This window comes from Nannobrachium achirus (assembly GCF_963921795.1).
Source record: "Nannobrachium achirus genome assembly, chromosome: 15".
NCBI classification, from domain to species: Eukaryota; Metazoa; Chordata; class Actinopteri; order Myctophiformes; family Myctophidae; genus Nannobrachium; species Nannobrachium achirus.
The window spans coordinates 26,054,851-26,081,213 of record NC_137822.1 but is presented as its reverse complement, the minus strand read 5'-3'; the positions used below and the strand labels follow the sequence as shown (position 1 = coordinate 26,081,213).

The 26,363-nt window shown below is 41.6% G+C and overlaps 1 protein-coding gene across 1 annotated transcript in view; it reads left to right on the top strand.

Moving 5' to 3' along the window:
* Positions 1–3,873: 3,873 nt before the first annotated feature.
* The window catches only part of LOC308299729 (transmembrane protein 132D), a gene marked incomplete at both ends in the record, with an annotated part of 39,155 nt that continues 16,665 nt past the window's right edge, over positions 3,874–26,363 (top strand). Inside the window, 4 exons of the mRNA XM_080743519.1 lie at positions 3,874–3,949; positions 7,335–8,259; positions 18,413–18,556; positions 22,835–23,006. Of these exons, the coding sequence (XP_080599645.1) occupies positions 3,874–3,949; positions 7,335–8,259; positions 18,413–18,556; positions 22,835–23,006 (1,317 nt within the window). The remainder of the gene's footprint in view (positions 3,950–7,334; positions 8,260–18,412; positions 18,557–22,834; positions 23,007–26,363) is intronic.

Sequence of the window (26,363 nt, the reverse complement as noted above, 5' to 3'; positions counted from 1 at the left end):
GCAACCTCCCATTAAAAACAGAACGCGTTGAAATATAGGATGTTGTAGCGTTTGGTTGGCAGCCATGTTCAGCAATGCTGATTTACAGTTTCAGGCATAAAATGGTTCTTGCACATGCAAACGCGTACGCACACGCACGCACGCACGCACCCATACACATACGCACGCATGCGCACACACACACACACACACGCGCGCACACACACACACACACACACACGTTTGTATGCATGCATTACGGGGACCAACCACAAACGCACACACGCACGGATGTATGCATGCATTACGGGGACCAACCGGGGACCAAGTCCTTGAAAGAAAGTCCACCATATGGGCTGACTTGAAGCCAACGTCATTGTATGCAAATATCTGACCTGTGATTGGCTAGTAGTGTGTGAATCTCTCATTCTCCCATTCTCTCACACACTCAACGGCGCATGCTGACACTCACACACAAACTGCAGTACCAACTATCGTCTGTTGGGGGCTGTCCCCACTGTTGTGTGTGTGTGTCATATGACATGAAAACGCGAATTGAGGGACTTGCTTAAAAAAAACACCAGACACTTAGCAACACTGCCCCCTATCTTCCTGAATGATAACATTATGGGGACCTACGATTTTGTCCCCACTGTGTCAGACGTCCCCAGCATGTGAGTGTGTGAACATGCGTATGGTCCCCATTAGTCTGGTAGGATTCACCTTGAAACATGGGCTGCATATTGTTGTAGTGTTTTTGGTTGGTTTCTATTCTGAATGTTTTGAAGGTTTGCACAGGGCTCTACTTCCTGTATTGTCCCAGCTCAGATTCTGAGCCTGGGACAACTTCCTGGCCAGGAATATCATAGTTTTGGCCCAGAGGTTCTTCTCGCCCCCCTAGTGGCGAAAAAAAGAACCTCTGGGAACTCAGATTGGGTCCCCATAAGTATAGCTAGACAAACGCACACACACACACACACACACACACACACACACACACACACACACACACACACACACACACACACACACACACACACACACACACACACACACACACACACACACACACACACACACACACACACACACACACACACACACACACACACCAGCAAAGGTCATCAAACAGCAAAGGTAGACTGAACACAATTCAGAGAGAACACTGTCAGGGAGTATGACAAGAGGGACAAGTGTGACTGTTGACTTACTGGCTCATTAAATCCTGTAGGTGTTCTGTACCGTAAATCTGATGTCAGCAGTTAGCCTGGTGCCTTCAGTAGTGAGTGGAAGAAGTACTCACATGTTTTACTTCAATAAAAGCAGCAATGCCACAATGTAGAAATACTGAAGTAGGCTGAGGTGGGTGGGTCCTTGGGTAGCATCAGAAGTGACATCATAGATGTCATGTTTTTTTCTGTACAGGCAGGTGTCCGGGTGAATTTCACCCAGCGTTAGTGATAGAGGGGGAAAAGAATATACAGTACTCCCACAATTGGCAGTTGACTGTGCCTTCACTGGACCATTCTCACGTCCCAGGATTATTATTTTTAAAACAATACCCAATTATTTCACTGATTTTGCCCCCATGATATATGTATTATTATTATTTTTTATTTCATGTTGACATATTAAAGAAGAGTACCTCAAATTGCCATGTATTGTTGTATTTTAATATATTGATTTTGATGAGAAATATTTTTTATGGAATATATTATATCGTGATGGTTAAATTAAGCGTTATAGGCTTCCAGAATAGCTGGAGTATAAAAGAGCATATACGCAGTTATGACTGTATGTTTGGTAATCTACAATGCAACTAGTAACTTATTTCTTGTGAAGTAAGAACTGAAGTACAATATTTGCCTCATAAATGTAGCTTATAAAGTATAGATTAAAGAATCAAGAAAAAGTTACTTTACACCACATGGGTGCTTTAGTGTAGACTAGAACTGATGACACAGCGTTGATGAGCCATAACCCCTGGCTCATCTCATGGTCTCTTCAGCCCCTTCCCCGGAAGTAGGCCTACGGCACATTGCCACGGGACGCCGTGCTATTTCAATTCAGACTTCACTCCCATGCTGACACTCAGTAGACCACATCATACCGTGAGTGGGTGAAATTTCAGTCCAAGAGTGAGATTAAGTGACATAAAAAAAATAAATAAAAAAAACGGAAAACATAATTACTGTGAGAGCAATTGAGGTTAAATGAGACCTAAGGGCCTATAGTAGTAGTACCAGTAGCAGAGAATAAAACGACATTTCCAATGTATTTTACTCATTTGATTTTGCCTTCAGACGTAATCTGGGAATCAGCCGTAGAGGTCAGCTCCATATATGGAGATCCTAGGTGATGATGGCGACTTTTAGCAGAGGTTCTATCTGTGCTGTGTAGCCTATGCTATGTAAAAGCTGATCTACAAAGCCTCTTTTTCACGACCACTGGGAGGGCAAATGAGTCACCCACTCACCCAGATACCACAGAGGTTTATGTAGAGCATGTACTCAGTCCTATGGATTGTAGACCAGACTAAGCTGCCTATAGCCGGAAGCTGATATGTTTGGATTAGTTAGATTAAAAAAAGAAATCTGATACATTTCATGTCCCACCCTGGGTTCAAACCTGGCATGAAGGTCTAACTTTTCACCACTCCTGCAACATATGGAATCCCTGTTGTGTAGATTTGGGCTTGTGAGCTTTGGGAAGTAGGCCTATACAACTAGTTAACCATGGAGGTGGTCTACCCGACAGTTCTCAATGGAAGAGAAGGGTAGACCACCTCCAAACAACTGCAGAATAGCAGGCCTACTTCTTATTTTGTATCTAGCATATAGGGTTAAATGCTTTATTAATTACAATTATTTCTAGATTACAGCTTGATGAAAATCTATATTTTTGCAAATTTCTTTCTAAAAATAAATAGCCCTAATGTACCTACCTATGTTGAAAAACAAACAAACAAATACATACCGGTACTTGTAAGTAAATAATTAAAATCATACACATGACACTACACACACACACACACACACACACACACACACACACACACACACACACACACACACACACATACATACAGAGGTCTACATACATACAGTAGACTAGGCTATATATAGGCCATACATACAATAGCCTACATACAATGGAAAATCTGAGTTTATGTGCCTATTTATTAATTCCCAATCCCAACAGAAGAAAAACCATGTAGTGGCCATGTCACATCGATGAGCACTCATCGAAGTGACATCATGCTCATGTTCATAAACTTTCATATAGGCCATATGCGTCATAGAGTCAGTCATAAAGGCTAAATTCACATGGGTTCAGCGTGACCTTTGGCAAATCAAAAACCGAAATGACAGTGAGTGACACATCACCGATCTCTGACTGGACCCCCTGCGCATTTAATTTCCTCGCTGCTCAGCGATTACGCACGTGGGGTCCTCTAATGATTAGAGTCTAATCTGACAGATGGACGGGCTCACTCACACTTGTTTACAGATTGTCTTTCATGCCCGTGTCTGTCTAGCTGTTAGAGCGTTCTGTCAGAGGCAGAGCCTACAGGAGGGAAATAACGCTTTTCAACCTTCTCCAAAATACTTCAAAGCAAGCATGCGGAGTGACCTCATTAAAACAATCAACTCTTGATGCAACAAAGCCGAGGGGATGCGTAATGAAGATAAAGAAGTCAACGAAAAGGACCACTTTGACGGCATTTTTTGTTTTACAGAACTTGTAGGATACAGCCTTTACTTTTTACAGGACACGAGACCATGTAGCCTAATGGTTTGTTTCCATTATTTTTCTCACAATTGAGAGCAGGGGCTCAATTGGTGGCGCTTAAGGACAACTACGTGCATGAACTGAAGCTCCCTATTCACCAAGATGATGCCCATCATCAGTCCTCTCCGCCGAATATTCCCAGTTGTCGCAGTGGTTGTTATCGCTGCCATTAACAGAGGTGAGGCTTAAAGACGAAGTTGCTGGGCTTTCCAAAGGTGGTATCCATGCAGTTAGTTAAAAAGTTCGGAAATTTGTGCACATTATGTCAACAATGTTTCTTGGCAATAGCCTATGTTAGTCGGAAAGATTAGTTTATTACCATTTTAAAGGGTGCCATTTACAGCATATAAAGCATATTTGTCATATTGACAGCTTTACAATTAATTTCTACCAAACACAAATTAGCCTACAAATTAGAAAAGTGCAAAAGTTGACTGAGATCAATTAGGATTTGCTACCGCAAACTAGGCTACATGTTAAACTATTCAGACAAGTTGAACATGTAGGCCTAGTCTTTGTTCATACTTTGATTTGATTTATTTATTTATTGTTATCACAAAATGGCATCATTGGTGATTATGCTTACTCAGCTTACTCAGTCATCATAACCATAAAGATATTCAGAAGTGAATTAGTGAACAGAAGCGTGTGTGTGTGTGTGTGTGTGTGTGTGTGTGTGTGTGTGTGTGTGTGTGTGCGCATGCGCGTGCTGTGTGTGAGTGCGTGTGTGCGTGCGTGCGTGTGAGAAATGACATTGCCTGTGCAAGTGCGTGTATTTTTGTGCCTTTGAATGGCTCATTTGTCCCTCTGTGCTGGGGCCTGAGTGTGCAGCTGTGTTCTTAATATAACTGGTATCCTCTGTGCTTGGTACTATAGTATCGTGTATGAATATGCATGTCAGCAGCATTATCTTTTGAAATTGCCTAGTTATGGAGCCCGGTTTATCTCAGTGTAGATGGGGAACATAAATACAGTACATACCACCACATTTTTACCCCCTAAAACATGCAAAAAAAAGGGAGGGGATGATTCTATTGTGTCACTAAAGCGGTGTATTTCGATTTGGCCTTTTGACTTAGAGACTTTGAGCTTTCAGAAAGAAACCAAAAACACACCGGGAGGACATGCATTTTATAACCACATCTGGGGATCTATTAGGGGATGTATCTATTAGAGTAATGTTGACTCCATAGACACATACAAAACAGAAAAAGTACAAAACTATCGCACCACCTGTCTAACAATAATGTTTTGGATCCCTGGCTAATGAAGTGAATGGCACCCTCACCCTTTTACTCTCTGATATGCACCATTCAGAACCATGGACAGCGTCAGTGTCAAAGAGCAGAAGATAGGGATTAGTCTGAGCATTTCAAGCAAAAATCGTTTATGAAAGAAGCATGAAATTTGGCACACCTAGAACATGACATATGGAACATTTTTGACTAGGCTATAGGGACATCGCAGAATTGTCTTACAAAAAATAAATATGCTTTAAGTAGCATGTGAGGGGTCAAACTATAGGGGTATTTCGGGATTCTGAATCCAATGCAAGAAGAATGCAAGCACAAAAAAAAACGTTCCTTTCTGAAAAACGGCCCTGACAAAACTGTGAAAAGTGATGACTCATCACTAAACCATAGTATTATGGGGACCGTTTTTATCACAAGGAATGTTTTTCGTGCAAAACGATTGCTTGCATTGGATTCAGAATCCTGAAAAACACCTAGTTTGACCCCTCAGATGTTACTTAAAGCATTTTTTTTCCTGTATTATTATAGTTGCTCCCGATGAGCAAGTTGGTGCCTTGCATGGACCATTGGGGGTCACCAGACCAAACTTTGAGAATCAATCATACTAGCTTACCACATATAGTGATGGAATCCATTGTGGGCTTGTACTGTTTATCTGGTATCTTTTGTACGGGACACCATTATAGGCGTAACAAAGTCTAAATCAGGCTTACCGATAAATGTCTTTATAGGAAGTAAATTGTAGCTGATTATACAGTGACGTGTTTGGATGAGCGTCTTCGCCACAGATGCTTTTTTCCACACACAGCTTTGCATTTTATGTTGTTTCACATACAATACATGCACTGTATAAACCTTATAGTGTATACGTGAAACAACATAATATGCAAATCTATTTTTGTGATGATTTAAATTATACAGTAAAGCCATCAGCATAAACACATCTTCCGATGGAGGAATGATGGAGTCATTTGAGAGTCTAAAGAATACAAGTCTAAAGAATAAATTACAACCTTTTATTCAGATTTCTACAAATACGTAATTATTTAACAAAGAACATGCAAAGCCCCTAGGATATCTTTCCTAGAAAATCTTTTACACAACCTGTATTTCCTGTATGAAACCTTTGACGTCATTTTAAACTTTTCCACTGATCATATTTGAAGACAGTGACATATTGATTTGGAATGTCAGATACAAGACAAGGTATTTGTACATAAACTTATATTCTGAGTTGCAAGACAATACAAAATATTACACATCCTTTACACACCTCTACTGAGAAGTAAGCTTGGTCTTAGTTGACTGTAATAAATAAATAAATAAACACATTTTCCATTGAAGGTTTGTGGCCTATACTGTAGGTACACTATTGTATTTACATATTCCTGTCTGTGGTTTTGGAAAATATGTGATATCCGTAAAGCACAGAGGCAACATATTGATTTCTATCATCACGTGAACTCCATTCAATAGTTATATCAATTCGATAACAGCAGTGGTATGACAATTTGAAATTCCTTATAGAATCCTTAGAATATAAGAACACAGTTGTATTACTGTCTGGTAGAACTAAATGTAGATGAAATAGTCCTCTGTCCTTAGTTTACACTTACACTCCAACTATGTACTACTGTTAAGCTGCTAAGCCTCTCTTTGTAATATGTACTGTACAACAGAGGAGGATTGTGTTAATGTCAGTGGTCTACATACTGTCAGGTCACAAGAGCGATCGTCTCTCCAGCTTAGTAACTTGATCATGGCTCGAAATGCATGGTTTCCTCTCTCCTTGGAGAGAGAAGTAAAGCTTTTTACATCCTATATTAAAATTGCCTAATGTGTGGGTGGACTGGTCGGCTGAACCTCTATTCTCTTAAATGGCTGTACTTTTTAAGGACAAAGTATAGCCATTTAACGAAGGCTTTATAGATGCTTATAATTAAATTAATACACACAATTCATTACCATTCTGAAGTGTATTCTCTTGGTTATTCTAACATAGAATAATGAAAATACTGTACAGCTCAAGTACTGTAAAAGCAAGCAACACAGACATGCGCACACGCACGCACGCACGCACGCACGCACTATATATACTGTATATATATATATATATATATATATATATATATATATATATATATATATACACACAGTATATAATATATCTGTTACTAATTCCAGAACAGGGTTCAAGGAGTTTTAGCCTGAGGCAAACTTTGAACTGAATCATAAAGTATAGCTGCTTGCAGGAATTGGCAGTGTGCCGCCCATAGTGCTAACCTCTCTCTGTGATTTATACCCCTCTAGGTGCTGATGGCCAGGAGGCGTCTGAAGGCGTTGGGACCACCTCCTCATCCTCCCCTGTCTACCCCTCAGTGGGATTCCAGGTCCTTAACATGGACCACGTGTATCTGTGGCAGGGCGGCCTGGAGCAGCCAGGGAACGGAAGCTTGAATAGGGTTCACAAGCAGACTTTTTTCATCTCCGGGCCGGGAAGTGGGTCACCAGCTGTCAACGCCTCCTATGGCCCCCTGACTGTAGATGCTCCAATCTCGCCGGACCTTCTTCTAAGTGATCGCAGGATCCTGCCCGTCATCCTGGCCCGCCAGGTCCGCTCGTCAGCCCCCATCATCAAAATCCTCTTCCACATGCCTACAGAATCAGACATAGCCAAGGCTCGGGGAAGAATGTCATATGACGAGGATAACTCGGTGAAAGAGGGCGAAGACAAGGCAGAGAATGGAGCTTACTGTGTGACGGCGTATGCCTTCTGGGAAACGCGGGAGGTCCGTGGGGCATGCTTGGTGGCTCCGGGGGGATTCTGTGTTGCCCAGCTGAAGCCAGAATCAGTTTGGTTTAGCTCAGGTAGCCCTCCTGGCAGCTCCAGCAAGGAAGCAGGAGGGGCTGAAGGAGGAAGAAGGCAACAGGGTAACCCCGTTGAGGTTTATTTTCAGAGCAGAAGGGACCAGACAGGCCAGTGTACACCCCAGGACAGCCTGCAGCGTGTGGGAGTGGGTAGAGGAGCTAATCCTGTGGGCTCAGGGACACCCATGCGGAGGATCGGGAGTGTCAACCTACTTCGAAGTCCACCGGGGAACCCCACCTTTCTCCGGCTGAGGCTGGGGGGTGCTGTGGTGGTCCAGACCTCTTCCAGGCCCCTGAAGTCCACAGACGTGGCAACTTTCTATGTTTTCCTGTCCAGTGCATCGACCCTGGAGAGCTTCACACTCAGGTAATATATTAACGGACAGGTAACATAATTGCAATTCAAGTTAACGTTTATCAGCGGTACAATTTATGGGTTCACGTGTTTGACACACAGCAGCACAGATGGTACAGCTGGCGCCAACATGCAAGGGAATCACAGCACTGATGGCAGATTTCATTAGCGCCCACATGAACATCTGAGAATGCATTATGCTAGCTAGACCACTGTTTTAGCTGCAGGTCAATCCAACGTGTTTCTGGCCTGTGCTAGTCAATCAATGCTGAACAGGGCTGTGTTTTTTGAGCGGTGGTCACACCGTCTCCATAGCGTGGCCGTGTGTGTAGGTATGTATGTTTGTTTGTATGTATGTATGTGGGTGGGTCTGTATGTAGCCTCAAGCCTGTGGTGTAGTACCTTTTCTGACCACACATGTTAAGGGAGGGGCGCTGTTGTTCAGGCCAGGCCAGAACAGGCAAGGCACACTCACACTCACACTCACGCACGCACGCACGCACGCACGCACGCACGTGCACACACACACACACACACACACACACACACACACACACACACACACACACACACACACACACGCGCGCGCGCACAGACTCCACCGCTCAGTTCACACGGGTGTGATTTTTTATAGATGTGACACGTGTTGATATTTGTCTATCTTTGTTTCTTACTCTAAGCAGGATACTAGTGCCCCAGCATAGCAAAGTAATTAATGATACAATTTATAGGAGAGCTCAAAAACCTTGACCAACTTGATTTTGGTCAGAATGAAATTGGTTAAACAATCAGAATCTTCAAATACTAGAATTGTCAAAACTATTTACTCCCTGCATGGTTAAATCTGCATGAACTGTATTTGAGTCTCCTGGCGCCACCTAGGGGTTCATCTGACATATTAAATATCATAGAGAATAGATCGCTAAAAGATTTATATATCATTAATTACCACACTTAGAAAGAGCAATGTCACTCATAACTTGTGTAGTCAAGATCTATAAAACATATATACATAGTCCTGTTAACCATAACGTTCAGTTAAGTGATTCCCTTAGTTAAAAGATTACCGTGAACTCCTCAGTCATTTACAACTCATAATACTTCCGGTTCAGACGGGGCTTCCTGTCTTTGTTACGAATAAGATATCATCCCCCATCTAGAGCGAGGTCAGTTTAAGCCGTGTGCCGCACAGTACGAGCGTACTGTGCGTTCGGATTTTATTTGCAACGATCTGATATGGCTATTGTAAGTATGACCAATAGAACTATTAGTTAACAAATTCATTTCAAGTGTTTAGCGTGTTGTAGTTTCTAAAACCCCTGTATTTTGTGTTTCTGCTTCTATTTCAGGTAAAATAACCTCTCGTTTTTACTGTGACTGTAACCCTTTTTTTTATTATTACACAAACTAGACTTTGGTTGCAACCTCAAGGTTTAAATAGTTTGTTTTTTACTATTCTTCTTTTTATTATTACCTACGAACTAAGCCTTGTTTGTAACAGCCAGGTTTTCAATAGTTTGTTTTATATCAATAAAAATCCATAAAGACATTGAGCGAGTTATTATTTAGTTAAGTATCAGATCGAGGCGTCCCTTTCAGAGGGACATTTAGAAATATCTGAACAAGAATACTTCATATAGTCATACCGTACATACATTTTGGGATACCTGTTTTTAACTACACCTAAAATGTAATTTGTGAAGTAGAAATATAGCATTTCACAGCACAGTGAAAGTAGACAAGTGACAGATTATACTGCACTATTATACTGTATAGGAAATTCATAAAGGAGCCGCAGTATCCCTTCCCCCATTGTCACATCAATACCTGCATCTTAAGGTCGCTTTAAAGCATTACAGGGGCTTCAACTCTGGGACTACAATGATCAGGGGCCTATCACAAGCCAAAGTATGTATAAAAAAGTATGTAAAGAAATAGTTTGGCATTTGTCAAATTGTCCATCACTTGATATTAACGTTTGTGGCTGACGATCATTCCAGTTTACACTAGAACAGACACAAGGGTTTCTATTGTGCAGTGGTTTTAAACAGGATATTACTGTTCTAGTGTTCACGTTGTGCATTGTTTCTATTAGGAGACTGATATAAACTATATTTGTGTCAAGTTTCATATTCCTAATAATTTCCTATAGAGTAGCAAAGTCCTGACGCCACTTGTTCATCCCCATGTTCCCAGAAGTAATTTCTCTGGAGAGAATAAGATCATCTTAAAATCGTCTCATATAAGAATCGTGGTCCATCTAATCAAGTGTTGCTCTGATCCTCTCCTACAAGAATGCAAGCCATCTTCAATGGCCATCTGAACTGATTGCTGCATTTGGACACGTTTAAAAGCACAACGTTGAGCTGTAAAATGTGCCTGCAGAAAAGCACTCTTGTTGATAGGGTTTGATGATTATTGACAATGTTCCCTAGGTCAATACTATAGTATGTGTCTGCCCCGTGGGCAGTGGCTGAAATCTATATAGAGGGCAAATTGATATTTCAGTGAACCAATTTAACTAAGTGTTGCTCAAACGTAGGGTTGTGATCCATTTTGGGTCACATACCTGTTTTTATGGGTCCTGAGTAAATACCCGTTTTTTAAACTATATGCATGTACAGTATTATTTATATAAACAGGCCAACCGTATTTCCAAAACTCTTTCAGAAATAAGTGCATTTTTTAAAGTAAGAAAAACAGCCACATCTACAAGCTCACAATGCGTTGCACCGCAGCATGTTGTGAGCTTGTAGATTTTTTTAAATAGGTCTTGAGTCATTCATTCATAATGTATTTTTGTAAGTTGGGTACCAGGAAGACACCACATTTCTCAAAATGTGGGATCTCCTGGCTTAACCCCACCACAGTTTGCCACACATGTGTTTATTTTTTTGTTGGGGTGGATGGAGGGTTTGTTCGAGACCACGTTACTAGTAGGAACGAGTGATAGCTCACGGGTGTATTAATACTGTGGTGATTACGGCGGGATTGGCTGGCCGATAAGAGGAGTCAGGTAACTTTGATAAGATGATTGAGAGCGGGGGAGTGGCTGTGATAGTTGGTGCGTGGACTCATGAGATGAATGAGCAGGGGAGTGGCTGTGATATTCAGTGTGAGGTCTCTACTCCCGAACCTATGTTGTAACCAACATACATTTAAATCCACACAGAAGTAGGACATAAATAAAAATGAATCGAATAGAAGACATTGCAAAAAAGAAATGACATTCACTTGGACTTCGTGAGGCTATTTAAAGTATATTTTCTAAATTATGGAAACTTATAAGAAACTAACAGGAATTTTCGAGCACTTGTGGCTGTAAAAGAGGGAAGGAAAAAAAATAATCATTGGGATGTATACATACATTCAGTGTCTTCTTGAAGGATAAGTTTCCATGCATTTAAATGGTTACTTAAGGCCACTTGAATAGCTACAGTATGGGGCATGATTCCAAGGCCACGCTGTTAAATGCTTGAATGGTGATGTGACTTGTGTAGTCTCTCTACAAGTTCCAGTGGCTATTCAGCTTACATACAGTAAACTGTAATCTGCACATGCTATATCCAGTCTACTGGCTGTTTGTACTTCAACTTCTCTGTTACTGGCCAAATTATGGAGTGCGCTGTTCCACAGACAAGGAAATAATTGCCAAATGATTCGCCAGTATTCATATCTTGACATGCCATTAGCTTAGGAACAAGGTTCTCTGGATATTCAACTTATTAAATAATGCAGGTATTTAATGGTGCAAGACTACAAATAACTGCAGTGTAACAAGTGGGTGAACTGGGTGAGAATTAACTTATTACGAAGCGGCTCTACAGTACCATGCCAAAACACACAAAGTTGCTACGGTACATGCTGCTCTCGATTCACTGAGTCACCTTCCTTTTATACTATTACATTTCCAGTCTTCACTGAGCTTCATGGTTTGTGTGAGTAATGCTATATTAATGTCCTTCGTTATTTACTGATGTATAGTCACAGCAAACATCTTCCTAACATTTGAGTGAAAACTGACACTTCTCACTAACTACCGACAAAAGTTCATAAAGTTAACATAAGTATAACTAAATGCTTAGTATTATTATTTAATTTTTTTAAGATAAGAGGACAGTATGCTATGTGGCCCTCTGGAGTGAGTGTGGAAATATAGTGACCCTCTCCATCATCAAAGTGTCCCACCCCCCTAAATCAGAAATTAGCCTACAAAAACAAATATGTTGGTACATACTGTACATGTACTGTAAGCCCCTCCCATACACTAAAATGTGTTCCCGGCCTGAATGGGTTAAGCAGTGCCTGAACAAAGACATTTATGAATGGATAGGGTGCAACAAGTTGATATTGAATACGACATTGTGCTTGGATCTAGACACATGTTGGGCAAGAATCCTCAGTTAGTAAAGGAATAGAGGCACACTGTCTTCACTTACAAAGTTGAACAGAAATTATCTGTGAGTCTTTTAATGCTACTGCATAACATTATTAGCACCAATAAGCCATATAGCTTGGCTCACCAGTTACAAATGACTTCTGAGCATGGGTACAACATAAGAACAAAAATATCAGCATTTACTTTCCCTCAAACTCACTAGGTCAATAGAACGCTAGAATGCTCTGCCCAAAAACATCTACAATCCATAACAAAATTACTTAACAAAACATATCAAGAGATATCTTGCCAAGTAACATAACTATGTAACTGTTATTTGTGTATTTGTTTAATTTGACTGGACTGTTGGATTTGATTTTACAATGTTAATTTGTCTTTTTGTATTGATTTGAAATCTATCTTATTTTTTTACTTTAATTTGTATTTGTAGTTGTACATCTATCTGTATAGAGGGTATGCACGTGACATCATCATCATACCCGGAAGTTATGTGGGAACGCCTACTGAGTGGCAAAAAACTACTTTCTGGCCTTGACAGCCCATACATCCTAACAGAAAAGTCCTATCTGATTGCATTAAACAACGTTAAACGACATTAAACTCACTTTGCCACTCACTTTGCCACTCGATTTGCCATTCACTTTGTGCATGCGCATACCCTCTATTGTATTTGCTATGCTCAGGACCCCAGGAAGACTAGAGACTCATCCATGTGTCTCTAATGGGGATCCTTTAATAAACATAAACATAAACATACAGTATTTTACTGTAGTACCAGGCAAGGCAAGTCATTCACACACAGATACGTAGTACGCATGCACGCACTCAAGCATGCTCACACGCACAAACACGCACGCACGCACGCACGCACGCACGCACGCACGCACGCACGCACGCACGCACGCACGCACGCACACACACACACACACACACACACACACACACACACACACACACACACACACACACACACACACACACACACACACACACACACACACACACACACACACACACACACACACACACACACACACACACACACACACACACACACACACACACACACACACACACCGACAGGCTGACACCTACAGTATGTTTTTAGGGGATTGATATGAACAGTAGATTTAGGTAGACAGACTAACAGACTTCCCACTGCTGGAGCCACCCATACCTGTCAATAGGCTATTTAAGCATTGTACAGCGACGGCAGATGACAACAGCAACCAGAAATGATCAGCGCTCGATAGATCAACCTGCCGCCGTAGCAGCCGTCTGTACTACACCAGAAGGTCCCTTTCCACGTTGCGCCTAAAACGTCTGCTTTATAGACTCATCGCCATGGGAACCAAAGCGTGCAGTGAAAGAGGTGGGACCCCGCCGCCGACGGCTCTTTGCTTAACGAGTTGGACCGCAACGGCGATTGCGTCATAGCAGCCGTAGTCCCACCTCACGTTGCGGTAGTAGAGCGGGCTCCTTAAATTCCTCAATGACTTTACTTCTGCTGCTTCAGTCCCACAAAGCCAGAATGAGATTTGGTGAAGTGAACGGCCAGTGGTTATAACTCCCAAGTATAGCTAGCTGGCTCCAAGGAGCCTGGCTAAGCGATTGATTCTTCCTGGGAGAAATCCCTGCTCCACTTCACTCTTGGGCCCAAGATTGAGACCAATCTCGGTTAGGCCCGATAATCTGTGGGCCTGATTGAAAATGACTCCAGGGTTAACCCTTTGGGACATGGTCGATCCGTGCTGACTGCCGTTTACTGTTGAAGCTGCAGGATTTCTGTGTGTGCGCGCGTGCGTGTGTGCGTGCGTGTGGTGTGCATGTGGTTATGTACAGTATTTGTGGTTGAATTGAAATGTTCTCTGTATGTCTGAAATTTGTACTCAAAATTTTCATACATTACATTCATTCCTATAAATACTTTTGTGTTTGTGCCTTGAGCCAGAAAAGACATTTGGTGGTCTTAGTGTGATAATAAGTGGCCTGCTGGACTGGTGTGAGCCTATGTGTAGGCCTATGTCTGTCTGTCTTTCTGCCCGGCCACTGACCCTATCTTTGATCCTGTATATTATTGATCAGTCTGGCTGGCGTTGGATGATGTCAGTGTTGTTAAGTGTATGCATGTTGGTCTGTGTGCGTGACAATGTGTACACTGACCCAGAAACACTGTGTTGGTGTGCCACATTGAACTGTTTTTTTTTGTGCCCTAAAACTCTCAGCTGTGTGTGTGTGTGTGTGTGTGTGTGTGTGTGTGTGTGTGTGTGTGTGTGTGTGTGTGTGTGTGTGTGTGTGTATGTGTGTGTGTGCGTGTGCGTGTGCGTGCGTGCGTGCGTGCGTGCACGCGCACTTGCGCGTGAATCTATGTGTGAATGACTTGAAATACTGTATGTCAGTGGTCATTGTAAAACACAATGGAAACTCATGTATTGTGTGTGACCAGGAAGATAGTGTATGGTCATCTCAATACAATGCTTGGCATGTGGTCTATGTCTGATGTCATATCACATGAGACTGACATGGAAGCCAAATGAGAAAGTCCATATTCAACCAGTATGTCCATATATGGGCATTCCAGGATATGGGCTTAATATTGATGACATCAGGGATCTCCATATCTGGGCATGAATGAGACAAGGACCGACACAGAGATCTCCATATATTATGCCATTAATTTATTAGTGAATTAATTTTCCCATTGAATTGAATGGGGAAAATTCAAATGGTAATACGCAATTGCAATTTCCCAGAATTGCTTCTTTCTAGTTTGAAAAGGCTGGAGGTGAGAGAAGTGGCCGTTTTTACTCAAATGTTAGGAAGATGTTTCCTGTGACATCACTACATCAGTGAATAATCAAGGAAATTAATATAGCATTTCTCACATAAACTAGCTAGGCTACAGATGTTAACTTTTAGTTTTTATCTTAGCCTTGGGCATGTGCACAAGTTGGTTGTGAGGGGCTTACAAATGGCCCGGCCTCTCCAAAGCAGTTAGCAAGGAAGGCCTACTGCTCAGCATCAGTCATTATAGGAAGCCGCTCAATTTGGAGTATGTGTTGTTCCCTTTATCCATGATTTATGTGTCTGACAAGCTTGCCAACTATATTGTATGTAACAATGTTTTGCCGTCTATGCACTTTGTAACTGGCTGTTATATCCTATTGTCTGACTGCACTGGCAGTGTTTATGTCGTTTGTACTTCTGTTTATGTGGACATAAATACACATTTCAAGTGTGTGTGTGTGTGCGTGCGTGCATATGTCTGTGACAGACATACAGTCAAAGAGAGGTCAGTGATTACTGATTACAGTACATATACCCAGTCTCTTGGGTGCAGGTAATAACAGGGGTGTCGCACCAATTTCTGGGCCCGGGGTACAAGGATTCACTGCGGACCCCCCCATGAATATATTTCATTAGACTGGGAACGCATTATTGCGCATCATTTAACTATAGAAAAATAGCAGATATACAAAATTGTGAAAACGTTTTTTGAGTGCCCCCAAAATTACATATGTTGTTCCAGGGACCCCCCCAGAAGCAACATTTTAGTTACAAATGTTCGCTTAAATACATATATTCAAAGATTTGCACACATTTTCATGACTTTTCAAAAATAGCAGATCTACAAGCTCGCAGCGCGGCACTCAGTGCTGCGCTGTGAGCTTGTATATCTGCTATTTTTGAATAGCTAAAGTATAACATAATTAAGGCCCCTCCACGTTGGGCCCTAGTAACTCAGTCCCACTTTCCCCCCCTTGTGACGCCCCCTGGGGAATAAATCTACATACTGTAGGTGTACCCACAACCCACATACATGCATATAAACGCACACACACGCACAAACATAAATGCTACATCCACATGATATTGATGCCATTTGTCTTGTCCCTTGTATGTTACTGTGATATTATAGAATGTAATGCTCAACTCAACTCAAATGCCAAGCGTAACCTACTGTATGAATTAAATATCTTATATCTACTGTACAGTATGAATAATTAAATTCCTATACTGTATGCATTTGATACTGTACTGTATGAATGAGATAACTACCTATTTTATTAATGAAATACCTATAATGCTACAGTATGTGAATTAAATACCTACCTACTGTATGAATTAACTACCAAGAGAGTTGCTTGCTTAACACCTACAGTAGGCCTACTGTATGAATGAAATACTGAATGAAGGGAATCAGTTTAGTTCTTATAGACGGGTTTCTTGTTTACAAACATTGAGACTAAATGCACAGCTGACTGTATCATGTAATCAATTCCGTCCAATCCCCAAACCTGTTGTTTTGGGGAGCGCTGGTTTCATTGGCTAATTTTGGTACGGACCCTGCGCACGCATCTAGTTTTAACGTGTAACGTGGACCAGAAACCCGTCTATATATTCTGGTTATATATCACTATTTAATAATCTTCTCAAGAAATGGCTACTGTTACCCAGTGTGGTTTCTGTGGTTCTATGGTTTTCTAAGTAGGGTCTAGGGACCCCCAGGGGTCCTTGGGGGGCTTCCAGGGGGTCCCCAACAAAAAGTAGAACATAGCGTCACAATCATTTTAAACACTTTATTAAAAAAAAAAAAGAAAAAACTCACATCGTGTCGCTTTGTGCCGCACTGCAAGTCTTTTTTGCTTGCTATTTTTGAAAACTTTTGAAAAGATTGTATACAGTAACCTAGATTATTTTTTTTTTCTTGGGATCCCTGGCACAAAACATTTACAATATTGGGGGTCCGCCACCAATCAAACTGGGGGTCCTTGTCACGATTTCATTTAAGAACCACTGCTGTAAGTTTCATTATAAAAAGTCTAAAAGAGAAGGGCCCTCCCAGCTGGAACTTACCCAGGGAGGAGCACACACGTTTGGTGGCTCCACAGGACACTCTGGCCTGGTTAAGATGTAAAAATGTCCAAAGCATTTATCATTCATAAAATGTTCCTGCAAATTTTAGATGCAGATCTCCTACTCTCTCTAGGACACACACACACACACACACACACACACACACACACACACACACACACACACACACACACACACACACACACACACACACACACACACACACACACACACACACACACACACACACACACACACACACACACACACACACACACACACACACACACACACACACACACCAGCCCTTGATTCAGATCTCCCTGTTATAGAAACGCTAGTGAGAGGATGGGTCAGACATTTGTTCGGTCCTCCTCTTTACTCACACCCACTGGGTCAAAGTTACGTACTGTAGGCTGCTTCGATGGGTGAAAATCCCTGCACCTCAAAGCCTGAAGTAATACTTCTTAAATGTAATCAACAGAAGGCCATAAAACTTACTGAACACATTCATGCTACCTGTAGGATGAGCCGTAACCATTAAACATCATGATCTTCCCTCAAAGATATCAACGTCAAAATGTCAACATTGGACACGCAATATCTCATGAAATTTACATGAAATCTGTTGAAATCTGCACATGAATCTTCCCGCTTGTTGTTGTTGGTTTTCCAGTGCTGATGATATCATTTAACAAGTCATTAATAACTAACAGCTGGTGGATGATCTATTACGAATTCACAGACAGACTATTCAAGTGTACAGTACCGGTATGTTGCAAAATAAAAGTGTTTGCTAATTGTGTGTGTGTGTGTGTGTGTGTGTGTGTGTGTGTGTGTGTGTGTGTGTGTGTGTGTGTGTGTGCGCGTGCGTGTGCGTGCGTGCGTGCGTGTGTGTGTGTTCTGCAGGGCCATGGTGAAGAAGGGTCTGGTATTCCGTGCAGCCCGGCCCAGTGACTCCACACTGTGGGACATTGGCATACAGCCCGGAACACCTGCTCCCAACACCGTGTCCGTGCTTTGCCAAAGGAAAGTGGCTGTCACGGGAAAGAGGTCAGTCCACTGTGTGCACAACGTGTCTGTGCTGTGTCCTCGTGTGCTATTATCATGGACCCATTTAGGCCTACGATTATTGAATGCCTTAACTGTTGAAAAATAGCAGATATACAAGCTCACAGCGCGGCACCGAGTGCCGCGCTGCGAGCTTGTAGATCTGCTATTTTTGAAAAAGTAGTGAGAATGTGTGCAAATCTTTGAATATATGTGTTTTTAAAGTGAACGTCTGTAACTCAAATTTTGCTTCTGGGTGGTCCCTGGAACTACGATATCTTGAGATGCGGGTCCGTGGCCAAATAAATATCAGTTTGGGGATCCTTCAAATGAAAAAGTTTGAGAACCACTGACATAGTAGTCTCTCAAGAACAGACTAACTGAGCTCCAGTTAAGTGAAAAGGACCTTTTCTTTGACGATGGCTGGCCAGATTGCTGACATAGAAACGTAGGTTCTTCCAAAAAACCTTAGAAGGATTCAAAAGACACTTATAGAATCGGATCAAAAATAGCAGATCTACAAGCTTGCAGCGCGGCACTCGGTGCCGCGCTGTGAGCTTGTATATCTGCTATTTTTCAATAGTTAAAGCATAAAATAATAATACACAATACTGTGTACCCGTTCTGAATGGGTTAAAGGTCTCCATCGCCACTACTGATTGCAGTCATGTGGATTGCATATAGAAGTCTTCAATGGTCCCAAATGAGTTTCAATTCAGTAAAACATACTGCAAGGTCATTCATTATTTCCAGCAGATGTCACTGATGACGAATGAAGTATTTCTTTGTTCAATCAAGTGTAATATGTGATTCAGTCTCAGCAATACTGATAGATCGATAACCCGTTTTAATCATTCCCTTCTAATAACCGAAGGTTTTAAATAGCCCGTACTGGAGCTTATTTTATGAGATTATGAGAGCAGGATATTCTCTAACAGCAGGGTCGGGAACAAGCATGTCCATAACATGTGTAGCCGTGTACTTTTTCTATCTTCTATAATACAGTATCGTCTTCCTATCCAACTTATGCAGTATATTTCTTGACACAAGTCCACTTACAAACCTAATGGAACATTTTCCTGTAATTATGTTGTGTAAAAGCAAGGAGAGAATTAGACTGGACTAGACATCCATTCATTGAAAAAGCTTAATCACAAGTTAAGAAGTTGATAACCAGAAAATCAATACTCAAGTAGTTTAAAATATGTTATTAATTTGACATCACAATCTACCTGCTATGGTAGACCACTTCAGCTATTGAATTGGCACACATTTGAAGCCATCGCTACCAATCAACCTGACTCACACACACGCACGCGCGCACACAGGCATGCATCACCCACCGCCCGTCCGACCCACTTATCCGTAATCATCTATAATCATGGCCACGTTATCCTGGCTTAAGTGCTTGCACGTTCAGCAGGGGAGATTAGGAAATACGGATATTCCAAGTCCTGTCTCTCTCTCACACACACACACACACACACACACACACACACACACACACACACACACACACACACACACGCTCCATGCTGAGCTATCAAGTGATGATGCTTCCAGAGGTTTATGGACTTCAACCCCCAAAGCCTCCCCTGATAGATGTTTTTCGAGGAAATATATGGGAATTACCCCCGTGCCTTCACTCTATCTCTGTATCTCTATATCTCACCTCCCCACACACACACACACACACACACACACACACACACACACACACACACACACACACACACACACACACACACACACACACACACACACACACACACACACACACACACACACACACACACACACACACACACACACACACACACACACACACACACACACACACACACACACACGTGTAGAAGCACATACATATACCTGTACACATACCGTACATACTGTATACAGTACTCATACTTTCCCTTTTGAGTCGGGAGGTTGTGAGGCATGAACCATAAGGAATCTGAACAGGGATTCTAACTACTTAATATGAAGTATAAGAAGAGTATCTTCTATAGTAAATGCCTAAATTAAAAGTAAATTGTACAGTATTCAGCCAGATTAAACTCTGCATTAGGAAAATACATTTAATAAGCCAATTTACCAGTGTAGGCAAGTAGGCAAGACTTTCTCATCTTGTAACATGCCCAGAAATGGTTACTCACTAGATTTTATTACTTTGGTCATTATAGACTCTGGTCCATTGACTGGCCCCCTCAAAAACGTCAAATACTAGAACCACATCTGGATAAAATATGGGTTTAAAATGAGCGGTGATCTTCTCTGTTGTATCTACAGTATGTGGGGAAATGCAAACATTATTAAGATAGGCTGTGCTCTGAGATTCATCTATCTGCTCCAGACTATCCCAGTTAGAATTCAAATTCAAATTTGATCAAATACGTTTCCCCGTTTTCATTTTGCACGGCCGGTGGTTGTTGCAATTTCCTGCTCTATAATTAACTTCACCATATGTTGTGCTATGACGAACAAACCCATTAAATACGTTCCGTAATGCAATCCCATGGTGAAAGCTCTTGTTGTTTTCACCTGAATGAAAAATGGCAGCTCGTATGTGTGTCTCAAAGAATAGGACGCCAACTAGACTGTATTTGGATTTTGGAACGAGTGACCATCCTGCCCCCATCCATTGTGTTCAATTGACAGGTGACAGGTCACATTCCCTTTCTAGGGTAGGTTTGATTGATTTGATTCAAACTACTCTCCTGGTTACTATACCTGCAGCCAATAATTGACTCTAATTCAATATTACGTTTATTGCTTTATTAGGTGAAAATATTACCTCCTGTGTCATAGGCTACTAGTTGATTCCTTATAGGCTGTTTTATTCTATTACATAGACTCAACTCTTGAGTAGCGTTTAGCCCTCATAAACCTTTTTGTTTTCCTAATACATTCCACCCGGCCAATTAAAGTGACATCAGTTTAACAGGGAAAATATATTTGACAATAATTATCCTTTCATTTAAATTTCCCTTTCCTGCCTTCATAAAAGCATAATGAAGATTATAATTCCCCTGCCACTATCATAACATTGCATTGGTGTTTGTTACGTACATTAACGTTTGACATGGCATTACTTGCATTTCCCACTGGGCTTTGAGGGCTATGATGAATTTTCCATGCATATTATTTAGATCCATGTGCTATTTTATACATGACATATGACAACTACCGTAACCTGATCCCACTGGGCACTGTACAGTAGTGTAGCTCTATTTTTAAAATGTCTCCATAAAGCCCTATTAAAATGATTGCCTTCAAATCCATAACTCGTAATTATTGCCACAGACAGCCACACATTACATTACATTACTGTCTATTGTTATTGTCTAATGTGTTCTGATGCTAGGGGGCAAATTCACGTGGGAGCTTTAAACAGACACCACGCTGATGTTCTATTTTGTTTTAGTTTTATTATTATGACCAATCCTGCTGCATTGTCTGATGGAAGCCAAACAAAAACAACATGTTGCTAATATGTACCTGTAACCTTGAACCTTGAATCTGGGTTTTGTATGGAGGTAGGTTTGTTTGCAGAGTGCTGACCCTAACCCTATTCATTCAGTCATTAAGCTGCAAGATAGGCAGAGTTATGCGTTATGCCAAAATATAAAGTATAGACATGCAGGAAGACACAAATACCAAAATATCATGATCTCCTTGGATGGTACCAATTTGTGAAAATATCAGTAATTGGTCCCTGGAATACTTTAGAGCTGTTACTGCAGACAAACAGTATGTCTCTGGTATCTCCAGGCAAGGAGACTGGGGGTTTAGACTAAAAACACACAACGCGTCGCATCGCTTGTAGATCGGCTAGTTGTCAAATATGGCAGTCTTGACCTTCTATATTTGGGTTATGTGTCATATCTGCCAAGTGCAACGTCAAAGCCTATAGCCAACAGAAATATGTATAATTGTCAACGACAATTTAATCGTTCATCGCAGTTATTATGTAAAATGTCATGATGGTGACAGCCCTAGTGGTATATTGCAGTGGTCCTAAACCTGTGGGTGCCCAAATTATTTTGGGCGGTCCCCAGATGATTAACTTAATGCGCAACATTGTTTTGTCACTCAACAGTAAAAATACCTTACCTTTTTAATACCTTTAAAATGACACATTAAACATTGGCCAAATTGTGAAATATTAGAGGCAGAAATTGCGAAAATAGCCAATCTAAATGCTCACAACGCCTCGCAACGCGAGGCCTGAAAAGGTTGAGAACCACCATGTATTGAGCATGTATCATCACTGGACAGGGGTCTGCTGGAGGTGCTACAAATGGACTTCTCCCCCAAGGATGTTTCGGAGCAGACTGAGAGCCAGATGATCACCTGGCGCCTGGAGTTGCCAGGGAATGTCAAAGACGTTGGCATGATGAAGATCTACACCACGCAGAGAGATTATGTCGGGCTGGCGCCCCTGGTCATGGTGAGAACACACACACACTACATTCTGCTTGTACCAGCCGGGCAGCTGGAACATTTTCATGACTATGTACAGCACTGTTTTCCGATCAGTGGGTCGGGACCCACCTTTGGGTCACAGACCAATTGTTATGGGGCTTATAATAAACTAACACATGATATAAAAAAAACACTCAAAAACATTTGACTAATTTATTGTAATATCTCAAAACTCAAAACAAGTGAAAAAACATTTGTGAAGTAGGAGAAGGCAGAGACGTCTTTTGAAGATATTTCGGATTTAATGTATTGTAAGAGATACTCACAATATTTGTTTCTCCTTTGAAGATTAATTATTCCTTACATTTCAAAAAAGAATTAATTCATTAATTCATTGTTGCGCTTTTTCCAGGCGCAAAAGCGAAACATTTCTTTTTGTTGCATCTTTACATTGACATAATATTGAATCCCGTCCCTGGGGACTACAAGGGCATATTTTTTGAAAAAGCAGACCTTAAAAAAAAAAAGGAGAAGATAAAAAAAGAAAACCTCTGAATAATGCATTGGAAGTGGTGAACTGCACTTGATCACTGCCGAAGCCCTTGCAAAGCCTGTGTGAAAATGTCAAAACATAAGCAGCCAGATTTCTCTGTATCATTAGTGCTAGGATCCGACAGGCCTGAGGTTTGCCCTCCAATACTGCTCTACCCTGATTCGATGGCTTATGATTGGGTCACAGTTGAAGCATGATCTAGAGCATGTCCTTTTGGAATTGCGGTCAGCATCTGTCAAGCCAATAGAGTTTAGAATGTCAAGGCAGCCAGGGAGCATCTGCCAAGCGCTGCCTGATGCTACTAGGGATGGGGCGATAAGCGATATTATCGTTTATCGCGATAAAAAACACTCACGATAATCGCATCGTGGAGATTTAAGTTATCGTGATATCGTCCTCCGCCATGTACCGTGATCAATTCCCCTTTTATTTGCCGAGCTGCATATCCGGTACCACTTAAACCATCTATAATTGGTAAAAGTACTTATATATATCACGCACTTGTCTTTTTTTCCACTCTCTATCTAATGTTCCACCCAAGGATAATGGATTGTGATTATCACGATAATATCGTAAATCGTGATTTCTTTTGTCACAATAATCGTGATATGACATTTTGATATCGTCCCATCCCTAGATGCTACTATGTCTGCAAACAACAGCAGAGAATAACATAAAAAAAGAAAACTTGAGATTCTGCCCAGACATTCAGGCACATACACAGAAATGCATGCACAGACCACACACACACACACACACACACACACACACGCACACGCACACGCACACGCACACACACGCACACGCACACACACACACATCTTTAATGCATTAACACACATTATACTGCGTACAGTTCATGCAGGACACAGAAGACATACGGCCCAGCTGTAATCAGCTGTCAGTCTGCTGATTGAATCAGCTTTTCTATAGCGTTTCTACATGGCAATCAAAACCCATTCTCACAACAAGGCAGTCCATTTAAATATGGCTCACTCATGCACTTGGTCTCTAACCCTAACCCTGGTGGGAAAGCTTTTCCTCCACTACCTCAGACTTCACATTTCTAACTTAGAGTCTAAAGGCCGTTTCAGACTGGGCGCGAGTGACGCGCCTTAGTAATTCATTTTAAATGACAGGCGGACGATTATTTGGGACGCTCGTTTCATGCACACGCCCCGCGGGCAAGAGCTGGATTGTGGTCAGCTTTTTGTTCACGCTACGCGTCTACACATGAGGCTCTGATGAGACCGCGGCATGATCCCCGCTGATCCAAGCGAGAACGCCTGTGTTCATAGTCCCCCATAACCTGCCTTAACATGGCTCTAAAGTTAAACTGAAATTCCCTGTCTTGCATGGCTCTAAAACGTAACTGAAATTCAGTGTCTTACATAGCTCTAACTGTCTTGCACGGCTCTAAAGTTAAACTGAAATTCTATGTCTAGCTTGGACTTACTTTGCCTAGCCACAGGCTAGTGATGCACATGTTGACCTGTAACACTCAGGTCACACGGGTCGTGTGGATTCCGGTAAGCTTCACTAGAAAATATCACAGGTTTATGTGGGTGGTTCAACACAAAACAAGATTACATCCAATACTGGCAGGAATTCATTAAGATGATCGCGGTCCATGCGCGTGTGTGTATACACTCCTGACCTGGTCACTAGCCAGTGGTTGTGTGTCATCTAGGAAGGTATGATGTGATGTGAAATATGATGTGATGCACTTTTGCAGGTCATATGTCATGTGTGTTTCGGGGCATTTGTCAAGTGTGTATGTTGTATGTGTTTAACTCTATAACTATCTATAACGACTATACCTTGTTATTTAAGTAGGGAACTCTACCAGTAAGACTCCCTAATCGGGAGATAAGCGACCGTTGGTCGCTTATCTCCACAAATAGGCCAAAAGTTTGTTTTACCAATTATCAAGACATACGGGCAGTTGACAGTTTGCCATGGTTACTCATTGAAGTTGAATCTCCATATATGGAGATAACCTACGCATCACACTAAGTCTGACTTCACCAGCCCATATTTGGGCATGAGCAACTTATGTCTCCATATATGGAGATATGATGACATCACACAGTCCTCACACACACACAGTGGCGTGATGTCATACAATACACAAACGAGCCCTACAGTATAAAGGGGCAATTCTTGCCAGGAAAGAAGCATTTCTTCGACTCAGACCTTATCGCCAGGGTTGGCTTATAGCAGCTGTCGGTAGGACCATATATGGATTCTGTTAGTGTGGATCTCCTAACAGGGCATCATCTGGGATACAATCCCTTTTATGCCCATATATGGAGATCCCTAACAGAATCCCTTTCATGCCCATATATGGAGATCCCTAACAGAATCCCTTTTATGCCCATATATGGAGATCCCTAACAGCATCCCTTTTATGCCCATATATGGAGATCACTAACAGCTAACAGAATCCCTTTTATGCCCATATATGGAGATCCCTAACAGAATCCCTTTTATGCCCATATATGGAGATCCCTAACAGAATCCCTTTTATGCCCATATATGGAGATCCCTAACAGAATCCCTTTTATGCCCATATATGGAGATCCCTAACAGAATCCCTTTTATGCCCATATATTATGGAGAAATCCCTGCTCTGAGTATCTGACATAAGTGTGATGTCACCTGTTTATGCCCATATATGGAGATCCCTGCTCTGCGTATCTGGTTGCTATGGTAAACAGTTGGTTGCTAGGGTAAAAAAACATGGTTGCTATGGTAAACAGTTGGTTGCTAGGGTAAACAGTTGGTTGCTAGGGTAAAACCATGGTTGCTAAGGTGGTTGCTAACGTA